The sequence below is a fragment of the Staurois parvus genome, unplaced genomic scaffold (assembly GCF_062004578.1).
Source record: "Staurois parvus isolate SC_StPar_1 unplaced genomic scaffold, SC_StPar_1.0 ptg000270l, whole genome shotgun sequence".
In the NCBI taxonomy this organism is placed as follows: domain Eukaryota; kingdom Metazoa; phylum Chordata; class Amphibia; order Anura; family Ranidae; genus Staurois; species Staurois parvus.
Genome location: NW_028318066.1, coordinates 4,273,943 through 4,285,856, shown reverse-complemented (window position 1 = coordinate 4,285,856; position 11,914 = coordinate 4,273,943). Strand labels below are relative to the sequence as shown.

General features: G+C 38.2%; 1 protein-coding gene across 1 annotated transcript; it reads right to left on the bottom strand.

Annotated features, from left to right (window-relative positions):
- Positions 1-993: 993 nt before the first annotated feature.
- Positions 994-11,291, bottom strand: LOC149459206 (sialidase-4-like; the record flags this gene model as incomplete). The annotated part of the gene is made up of 3 exons (XM_089681515.1): positions 11,201-11,291; positions 8,067-8,272; positions 994-1,249 (listed from the first exon to the last, which is right to left on the bottom strand). Coding segments are annotated over exons 1-3 (553 nt in total), but the record flags the coding sequence as incomplete, so codon positions are not given.
- Between the last annotated feature and the right edge of the window lie 623 nt (positions 11,292-11,914).

Sequence of the window (11,914 nt, the reverse complement as noted above, 5' to 3'; positions counted from 1 at the left end):
ATTTTCAATAAATGGATATACAGAGATAAGAAAGCAACTAGAGTCCTGATGTCCAACATTTAAAGGGGCTGTAGAAAGCACAAATGTTGAAACATTGATTTGTAAAGGGGTGTAGTGATATAGAACTCCCATATAATTTTCCTCCAGGCTATGTCTCCTGATGCATGTCTTCAGTCTCCAACAACTCCTATAGCATGTTCACAGCATCTGATTATTTCCTGCAACATGTCTACACTCTCACACCATCTCTTGTAGCATGCCTGCAGTCTCTAGTAATCTTTTGTAACATGTCCATAGACTGTAACCAACCCCTGTTGGATGTCTGCAGTTATAGCTACTTGGATTCTGTAGAGCTCCAATGTATACACTTTGGTTCTCACTGTTTATGGAAATTAAGGTCCCTGTTCTTCTCATATACTGAAGTATTTCTTTACAAAGTTGAACTCCAGGCAGATTTAAAGATGCAAATTATTGGCGCGCTATATTTATTAATACACAGTGAAATTGTTTTTTTTTTAATGCAACCCATGTTAGTACCTTATGTTAACTTGGCATTGTCTTCTTGCACCCCTATGTACAGCAGAGTTCAGACTGGGAGTGAGGGAAGCAGTTGTATGAGTCAGTTGTGCTGCAGTATTAAAAATGAGCGTGCTAATAGGAGGAGACTATAGTGACAGAGAGATGAGCTCATCAGTTTGCTAGTTCTCATTTCACTGTCCAGTCAAAGGGTGGGGGAAGTATAATACCTGGATGCATAACTTAACTGCAGCAGAAAATCAGGTCTTCTGCCTTGGCAGCGAAGGCTGTGCTGTGTGGCAGAGTTATGTAAATCTTATAATTGGCTTAATGGAAATACAAATCCTTTGGCAAGTAAAACAGCTCCCATATTTGTGTATTTAGCTATTAGCCTGGAGTTCAGCTTTAAAACATCACATCTTAGTAAATGTTTGTACAAAGTATTCATTGTACTGACATATGATTTCTGATTTATACCTTTTAAGGATTCCCCAATCACCTTGTGAGTTAGGTCTGTGACATCACTCCAGCTTCTCCCTTGGTCAGAGCTTGTTATGTAGCACAGCCGTGCCAGGTTGCGCCCAGTGATGATCTGGTAGGATTCCGTTGTATTTCCCAGGACTGCAGTGAAGAAAAGGAAGGTCTGCCCTGTGAAGTCATCGTAGATTGGGCATGGATTCATTGAGCGATGTCCGGGCAGGCGGGCTCTGTCCACTGCAATCATGTCCTCCCACTATGGAAATATTTAACACACAATGTCTTTATGTAATTGTATGAACGCGTATTATTTAATTAAATTGTCAATTTATTAGTAGCTTTGCAACTTATTTAGTACAACATTGTTCACCTTTGTATAACTGTAAACTTGGGATGCCTCAGCTGCAGGCCATTGTTCAGGGACGGGGGGGGGGGCAAGGTACACAAGCCCTCCAGGCCAGTATTTTTACAATTGGCGACTGGTGGTGATATGGCTCCCTTCTAAGTGTCATACATTGAATCCATAAAGCATTGCCTGTTCACTGTTTTGCAGAAGAATATGACTTTTAAAGCCCAACTTCAGACAAAAATGTTTTCTTTCAGTCTTGGACACAGTTAACGAGCTGCATTTTTGGTCCCTGACCCCACTGGGGAAAATTTCCCTTACTTTTGAAGAACATTCAGAAGTCTTAACCCTTCCCCATGCTACTAAAAGTGTGTTTTTACTAAAAATTCTTCCTGCGCCAAGTGAAACACCCTACTACAGGATCTATCCTGCTGCTGTGCAATGTGGTAAACACAAAATGTGATAAATATAAATAAACAGCGCAAACATAGACCTCTATATCAAATCAATATACAAAATGCAAACATATATAGAAAATTATATTAATAGTGAAGTCCATCATGATTAATAAACAACAAAAGTTCAGAAATCTCAAAAATATTTTGTGCAAAAAGAAATTTTCAAATTCTTCTTCTAATATAAAGAAAAAACTTCCACCTTCCACCCGTGAAAACCAACATCAAATGCACTCACCAGATTTAGGTGAGTGAAACGCCTTTTAGGAATTTTTATGGGATCCTAAACCCTCTTTCGTATCCACTCTATAGGAATCCTCACCTTCAGTGTAGGCTCCACCATCCAACCGGGGAGAAAAAAATCTCAGATAGTGTAATATTGCAAAATACCATTTATAAGTAAAATCAAGGATTAAGGCCACTCACATTTAAATCACTTTAAAAAGGCATATTTATTAGGACCAGCTTCTTCCAGATGGACAATGAATGTAAGGCAACCTCCCACGGAATCTCACATCACAGCTCCAGGTTACAGCAGAAGCTCCACAGAGACCAAACATGCACAGATCCCAAAAGATGGCCGCTGGAACGCACCGCTCAGCGTGCGCTCCACTCACCGGAAGTGACGTAGGACGTACGGGGTAACAACCGGAAATGCGTCAACGCGTTTCGCCCCTCCCATCGGGCGTTCTCAAGACATCCATTTCCTGTCTGAAGCTCCCTTACATACCCAACAGGGACCCACCCCTCCGTTACAATTGGTCAAAACACATCCCCAGGATAATAAAAAAAACACTCCTCCTGTTTATGTGACGTGAGAGTCCTTTACAAATGAGGCATATATCTACACAACTTAAAAACCTTTTTAAATTATTCCCAACAATATTTAATTTTCTCCCAGCAACAACATGTATACAGTATTACCACATGTCCTTAGTGGGAAAAACACAAATACAATTTAAAAATTGCCTACATATTACAAAAAGCATTCTTTATTAAATGAGTAATGAATGACATCACTGCTGAATAGTGATAAAAATAAAAATGAAAATAATAATGGTAATAAAATTAAAATTAGAAAAAAATAAAATAAAAATAAAAATAATAATAAAAATAAAAAATAAAAATAAAAAATAATAAAAATAAAAATAAATATAAAAATAAAAATAAAAATAAGGATAAAATAAAAATAAAAATGAAAATAATAATAAATATAAATAATATTAACAAAATAATAAATAAATAAAATTAAAATTAAAATAAAAATAAAAATAAATTTTTTTATTATTATTTATATTTATTATTATTTTCATTTTTATTTTTATTTTATCCTTATTTTTATTTTTATATTTATTTTTATTTTTATTATTTTTTATTTTTATTTTTATTATTATTTTTATTTTTATTTTTATTTTATTTTTTTCTAATTTTAATTTTATTACCATTATTATTTTCATTTTTATTTTTATTTTTATTTTTATCACTATTCAGCAGTGATGTCATTCATTACTCATTTAATAAAGAATGCTTTTTGTAATATGTAGGCAATTTTTAAATTGTATTTGTGTTTTTCCCACTAAGGACATGTGGTAATATACATGTTGTTGCTGGGAGAAAATTAAATATTGTTGGGAATAATTTAAAAAGGTTTTTAAGTTGTGTAGATATATGCCTCATTTGTAAAGGACTCTCACATCACATAAACAGGAGGAGTGTTTTTTTGATTATCCTGGGGATGTGTTTTGACCAATTGTAACGGAGGGGTGGGTCCCTGTTGGGTATGTAAGGGAGCTTCAGACAGGAAATGGACGTCTTGAGAACGCCCGATGGGAGGGGCGAAACGCGTTGACGCATTTCCGGTTGTTACCCCGTACGTCCTACGTCACTTCCGGTGAGTGGAGCGCACGCTGAGCGGTGCGTTCCAGCGGCCATCTTTTGGGATCTGTGCATGTTTGGTCTCTGTGGAGCTTCTGCTGTAACCTGGAGCTGTGATGTGAGATTCCGTGGGAGGTTGCCTTACATTCATTGTCCATCTGGAAGAAGCTGGTCCTAATAAATATGCCTTTTTAAAGTGATTTAAATGTGAGTGGCCTTAATCCTTGATTTTACTTATAAATGGTATTTTGCAATATTACACTATCTGAGATTTTTTTCTCCCCGGTTGGATGGTGGAGCCTACACTGAAGGTGAGGATTCCTATAGAGTGGATACGAAAGAGGGTTTAGGATCCCATAAAAATTCCTAAAAGGCGTTTCACTCACCTAAATCTGGTGAGTGCATTTGATGTTGGTTTTCACGGGTGGAAGGTGGAAGTTTTTTCTTTATATTAGAAGAAGAATTTGAAAATTTCTTTTTGCACAAAATATTTTTGAGATTTCTGAACTTTTGTTGTTTATTAATCATGATGGACTTCACTATTAATATAATTTTCTATATATGTTTGCACTTTGTATATTGATTTGATATAGAGGTCTATGTTTGCGCTGTTTATTTATATTTATCACAAAAGTGTGTTTTTGTCTGCATCTCCATTGGAGATATTTCCCATTATTCCTAGATTAGTCTATCTGTAAACGTGGCCATATGTTGAAAGCTTTTCAAACAATTTCTTTGAATCAGCTGAAATTGTACCTTGCACCACCCAGGTCGACAAATTTTGAAAGACAGATCAAAGGAGCTGGGAGAAAAGTTAAAAGCCTAAGGATCCATGCACACTAGGTTTAAAAAAAAGCACTGTTTCTACAGGAGTTTTGCATTTTGCCTGTAGAAGCAGCGCAATGTTATCCTATGTGACAAGGCTCATTAGGATGTTTAGAAGCATATTTTAAGCTCAGTGTTTAGAGGCAGGAAAAAAACCCTTCTGGTTTGCGTTTTTGAGAGGAGTTTTCTGCCACAAAAAATTCTGAATGCTCCTAAATGTTCCTAGACACACCTAAACTGGTGTACAAAAATGCTCTATATGAGTGTTTTTTATCTGCCAAGGGAACTGGTGTTTTTTTAAGCCCAGTTTGCAAGGACCCTAAGACCCCATACATACAGGCCAAATATCGGCAGAAATTAGTCATTACAGTAGAAATCGACCGAGATTCGCCCAATGTGTACAGCAGCTTGTCCAACAGCAGCCAATCTCATGACCAGCTTCTGTCGAACGTGCATGTTCGAAAATCTGCAGCCAACTGACATCCGATGAACACCTGCAGCCAATGGCTGCAAGCGCTGACCAGTGTGTTTTGGTGGGGGGCGGTCCTCCTGTCAGAACACAATAGCACAGCAGGGGAGATCGCTGTACTAACATTGTTTGCTTTAGTACGGTGATCTGTCAGTTTTTTTTTACTTAGCCCGCTGGGTTGAATGAAAAAAAATGTCCCGTGTGTACCCTGCTTAGCAGTACTGCAGTCAATCAGCAGTCATTTTTCAGGTGTTCTGAAAGCCCAACTGTCCGCATACAATAGCTAGCTGGGAAAATTTGTCCATTTACGGTACTTAGGTGACGGGAGTGATCTTATCATTGGTAGTTGAGATAGCGCTGATTCACTTTTGTCCGTGTCAGTTTCTTGATATCTGACGTTAGGATCAGCTTAATAGTTTATGGCTGGGATGAGTTTAAGAGTTAGGTTTAGTGATCCTCCTTGATTTGCTATATACAGTATATCAGATAACTCCCTTCCTCATCTCTGTTTTAATATTATAGGTAGGGGGTCCTTCCTCACTTGTAAATGTATTAAAAAGCTGCACTACTTGTATATACCCTACTAAATTTGGATTTTCCAAATTGTGGGCCAGCATAGAGTATGCCCTGACCTCTCTTTCCCTATATTTACCCTGGATTCACCCATGGGATTGCCCCGTTCTAAATGCTCTCCCAAAATCTTTAACCCCCTTCTGTGAGTATGGAACACACCACTTAAAAGGACTCAGCCTTCACTTTACCAATAAGGAACTCCCCAATATTTTCATTCTGATGCATCAACTAAGTGCTGCAACCAGGGTTCAGGGACAGAATTTTAGGATGCAGATGATGGTATAAATGTCCTACCCTCCTACACAAAGTATTCCTCTTGGCTTCAGACTGCTGTTGGTGCTACATTATTATTATTATACAGTATTTATATAGCACCAAAAAGTTTGCTCAGCGCTGTACAGTGGGGGACAGTACATGAGATAATACAGTAACAATGCAATACACGAGGGGTTCGAGGGCCCTGCCTCTTGGAGCTTACAATCTAGGAGGGAGGGGATAGTGGAAGAATGAGGTGCTATGTACGTATCTGGCGGTCCTGCCCTCTGATCTCGCCATTCTGGTCGCAGATCTTTACAATATATAAACAATTGACAAGCCCCTGTAGCCTAGGAACACCAGAAATTGACCTCCCCTTGCTCCCAGGATCGATTTTAAGTGCCAAGAAAATCCTTTGTTATTTCTTCCATATAGCTACCAGAATGGTAATACACATACATTGGAGACTATCTCACCTCCTACTATCATGGAATGGGTCACTGAACTCATTCACCTTCAGCAAATGGAGGAATGGAAAGCCCTATTACATGGCAAATTTGACCAATTTGTAACCATTTGGAGTGTTTCTATCAACTCTATAACCATGCCTCCAAACTATTTGAGATGGGAACGAGGGACACCTATTAGCAAATGTATGTAGGCATAGGACACAGCCCTGTCACAAAGGAGAACTTTACAAAAAAAAAAAGGATTAGTTAAACCCACAAGTGCTTTGTTTTACAGCTACTATTCCTTTATACTGGCTTTTCAAGCTTAGAAATGCAATTTAGAAACAGGATGAAAGGTTTAGCACTGTAAAACACTTTTTGAAAGATTAATAGTGCATTTTATATACAACTATATAGAATAGACCAAAATGAGGGACAAATGAGGAGGAAAGAGGGACAGAGATACTTTGTTTCAAATCAGGGATAGTCTCTTGGAATGAAGGACAGTTGAGAGATATGCTATAAGCACTGACCACTTCAGAAGGCTACTGCAATGTTGCAGGCTAATATCCCATTTACTGGACTCAGGAGTTATCCCACTCAGTGGCTACCCTATTTCCCTCTCTACTCTTTCTTATCCTCTTCAGCTCTATCTGCCTACACATCTTCTCTTCGCTGTGTATCTCTTTTCCACTTTGCTCTCCTCTAGACCCTAGTTCACAGGATATTTGAATATTCATTCCTATTTCTTTGTACCCAGGTTGGCCCTATGACTCCAATATAGATCAATATACAGCATGGGCCTCCTTTGGACCCCACATGTCCTATTAATGTGGCTTTTGAAGTATCTACAGAAAGCTTCTTAAAGTAATGCTCTTGTGATCCATTCAGCCTTGATGTGCTATATGCTTGTATAGCATATAGAACAGCCTTTTACCCCCTGAAATCCTTGAAATAATTTTAGGTTCTCTGGGAGCTCTTGCTAAAAAGGATTATATCTGTAGCTCATAGTATGTTAGTGCTTTTAATAAGAAAGATTTATATATAGTAAAAACTTAGGCATAACTATTGTATTTGACTCTCAGGCCAGAGATTTTGTTACCAATCCCCTACAAATTTATTTTCAGTAACATTTTTGAAATGAATAATAACTACAGAAAGAAAAGACAGTAAAAATTGCAGTGTCTTCTAACATATATCCAGGGTAGAGGTGTCCTTCTGCATTGGTGTTTAGTATAGGTAGGAGATCAATCCACTATTGCTCACTGCTCACAGAGCCCATATCAACCTCAGGAGAAATGCTAGGAGTCCAGAGAACCCTGGTTGAGAAACAATAATATAGAGGGTGAAAACATTCCTTTGGAACCTGCAGGTGTCCAACTTCAGACTCCATACCACTGCTCTGTCTTTTGCAGTTTGACGACCCCTTCCCCAAATTCTCTTCCTCCTGGAAGCCCACATAAGTACCTCTCCCTCATGTCTATCATTGTACAAAGCAGTTACTCCCACCACATGCCTGATTTTAATTTTCAGTTGCTATGTAGGTAAAAATAGATTTGAAATATATTTATTTTATTACTAGCTGAATTGTGTAAGACGTTCATTTGTTTTGGTTGAACTGGATGGACTTTTGTCTTTTTTCAGCCAGACTATGTAACTATAACATTTGAAGGAATACATACTATACAAGAATTGATGAATGTGTTTGCTGAAACTTCCAATTTAATGGCCTTACTGCATGCATGAGAACTTTGTGTTATCTTAAACTACAAAAATCTTGTTTAAGATGACTCTAGCAATATCAATTTATCAACTGTCTATCTGACCTCCACATAGTTACGGTAAAAAGTACCACGGCGCAGTACTAGCAGATTGGCATGAGCATCATCCACACTCAACCTCTCTTCTGCAAAAGCCAGCAATGTTGACCAACGAGGGATGTAAAGTAGGGCGGGTACGCGATATGTGACTCCGTTTTTTTCCCTCTCGAATAACACTGTGCGAGCAGGCACATGACGAGATCCCATGACACCTTTAAAATAAAAATAAAAAAATACAAATAAAAAAGCTTGTGAAAAATACAGAGGGTCATTTTGAATTAGTTCACATGTACTTTCTTTCAGTGAGACTTCTATCCTTTACCTATACATTGTACTCTTATGTATCGCTACTCCTGCAGGAGCTGCTTGGTATGATGGGTCCTTTGTTCTCTGCCACAACTCTTTAAGCTGCTCGGTCCCCACTGACACACCTGTACAACTTAAACATTGGTATGCTACCACTCTATGATAATACACAGAAAATAGGCAAGAAACTTGATAATTGTGTAATAATTAGATGTATTATAGCAAGGCAAGTTAGACAATGAATAAATCGATAAACAGGCAGTTGAACACTTTTAAAAATGCTGTACTGGTTAAGGTGAACACTGACCCATAATATAGTAATTAACTAACTGCAATAAAGTTAAAGCAGATTTCACTGTATAAACAGTGGGCAATATAACACATTAATTAACCCAGAGAAATGTCCTTAAGTGCACTTTACGCATACAGCCCTATTAGTGGGTGGGTGTATGCATTCCTGACAAGAGGTGCCCACGGAGATGGCTATAAATGATATAATGCCTATTTATCAATACTAAGCAAACTATTGTTTCCCAGCTGTAAGGTGGGGCATGTGATGCTTGCTCTTTAAGGCTGTCCACAATAGATTATAAGTAAAAAAGGAAAAAAACTGCGCTATACCCCCAAAAATATTTATGACAATGAATAAATAAATATGTGAATAAATATAGTGAACTGCTGCTACTCTTTCCTTGAACACCGGAAAAATGTAAAACATATTAAAAGTGACAGGTCAAAGCTATGTGGGGCATTCACAAAAAATAAAAATGCACAGGCAATAAAATAAATATGGTGACGGCTGACGTCGCATGATCGATCTCCAATCCCAGAGGATGCCATTTTTGGAGAAACGAGTCGGGTGGAGCTTTCTGTGACATCACCACGTTCCAGACGGTGATCTGACACCACAGGAATTTTAAATTTGTACACTGCCTTTATGCAGCTTATCTATGTAAGTGCAATACTTTAACCTCCCTGGCGGTATGATTATTTCAGCTTTTTGGTGCTGAAAGCAGTACCATTTTTTTGCATGGAAATATGTATTTTTTTTATATTGTAGGCCTGTAATTTAGGAATAACTCACTGAAATCTGTCCGAACAAGACTCTAGTAAACATTCCGGATATGATAAAACTTGAAACACAAAATCATAAATTATAATTTAATAAATAATCATAAAAAATAACAATATAATAATAATAAATTTAATTAAATAATACAATCAAACCAAAAACACTGACATTTGAAATATAGCGCCAAGTTCGCACATCACTGAGCAATGTCGCAAAATTGTTTTCAGTGTCTGATGACGAATTTCCCCACAAATCATTATCACTCAATTCTGCAAATGGTTCTGATTTACTATCGCTGTTCTCTAGCTGGTCTAAAACCGCTTTTGACATAAAGGGGCGCTTTTTGGACGCCATGGACTTTTCTAAGTTTCCAGGCAGAAAGAACAGTCAAAATGCAGGCAGGGGACAGGACAAAGCAGTAGGGACAAAATGTATGTGAAATGTTTTGAAACAGCAATGTTTTACTATGTAATAATCATTTTTAAAAAAATGACATTTTTTAAAAAATTTCCAATTTGCTGCCGGTTCCGGCGCCCATACGTCCCGACGTCACAGGGACCGGAACACGGAAGCCGGATGCCGGCATCGGCCGGAGGAGATGGCCGGGGACGCTGCAAGGGACACATCGCGGGAGCGAAGTACAAGGTAAGCGCTGCAGGGACTCCCTATGCAACGCTGCATGGTAAGCCCGAGTGTAGCTCGGGGTTACCGCTTTTGGTACTGAAACTCTACCCTGAGCTACACTTGGGAATACCGCCAGGGAGGTTAATAAATCTTTTGCTGGTTTATTGGGTCGCACTATGAAGTTTTCTTCTTCTGTTTTAAACCTTTCCTTACATGGTGTGGAGAGCTGTTTGATGTGATGAATTCGTCAAGGTGAACCTGCAGTTGTCCATTCATCTCCTTGATACTGCTAACATGGGTGTCAGTATTGGATCTGAAAACCTTCTGCTTGTTTGATCTCTTTATTGGAGATCAATGTGTCTGGTAAGAGGCTGATTTTTATGTTGTATCAAGCATTTATACACTTTTGTTGGAAGATGTTTCAGCACACAGCAATGTCACTGGATTTGGGACTTTTTTATTTATTCACTAAATGAATTTGGACTTTTTATAGCACTTTAGTAATATACTTTTTGTCATATTTTGTGGATATATTATGTTTGGTCATTGTATCTGATTGTTTAGTGTAGAGCGCACTCCCTTTTCATATATCCACAATAGATGGCTGATGGGCTGTTATATAAGAGGTAGTTTCTATTAGCATTACCTGTGGACAATAAGGGGTTAATCATTGATATTAATGCTTCAGGTAACTAACCTGTCAGATTTACCTGCTCTGTACAATGGATTTGCACAGGGTCCCCTGCCAGCAGACCTTGCTCCCCCCCCTGCTGAGTGCCAACCATAGGAAGCTGCTTCCTATGCTGGTCACTCGTGTGGGCTCGCTCCCGAGCTCAGCTTCTTGCGTCTATTCAGGCACACCGCCCTGCTCAGCCTCACCCCCGCTCTCTGCTTACTGGTTTAACTGACAGCAGCAGGAACCAATGGCTCCTACTACCCTTGGCCAAGCCTGGGAGAGCCAGGAGAGGGGAAAGGAGCTACTGTAGACATGTGCAGCGCTGGACCAAGATCAGGCTCAGGTGATTATTTAGCAGGGCCATGTTAAAAGTTTTTTTTTTTACTTTAAATCAGAGAATACATTAAACTAAAAAAAACCTTTGATCTTTTCAACCACTTTAAGCATAGCTGTTACATTTACCACCCGTAAGAACCAAAAGATCCGGTTCGGATCGCTTAGGGGTCTGTTGTCTCAGAAGGCTGTACTTCTTACACTCTCTTTTCATATACATGTCTACCTGTATTCTGTATCCTTTATACTCTATTTGTATGTTGTAACTGTACAATTTATTCCTTAATCTATATGTTGTACCTATACTATATATTCCCTACACTCTGTTATCACAATGTACCCTTAAGCTGGGCATACAATAGTAGAATTTCAAATGAAAATGTGTACCAGAATTAACATAAAAATTCTCAGTACATTTGAATATCATTCAAAAGTAGTTGAAGATTTCATTTGATTTTGTAGTGAATGGACTTTACCAAACGAAAACCACATACACTGCTAGAAATTTGTACAGTCAAGAAAAAAATTTCCATTCTGCTTCAAATTTTCACGTCACTGTGATTGAAAACGAATGTTGATTTGACCCCATTGATAATTAGAAAAAGGAACAAACTTTCTTACAATGAAAAATGTAGAACAAAATTCTAGCGTATACCTAGCTTTACTCTCTTCAGTTTTCTTCCTGTACTCGCACATTGTATTTTGTACACTCTATCATACCTCCCAATTTTCAAGGATGGGAAAGAGGGACACCTATTATCACTATGTATATAGGTAACAGAAAGAGGCCTTCCCTCTTGTTTGAGAATTAATACATAAATATTGTGTAGTGTATTGGTTCCT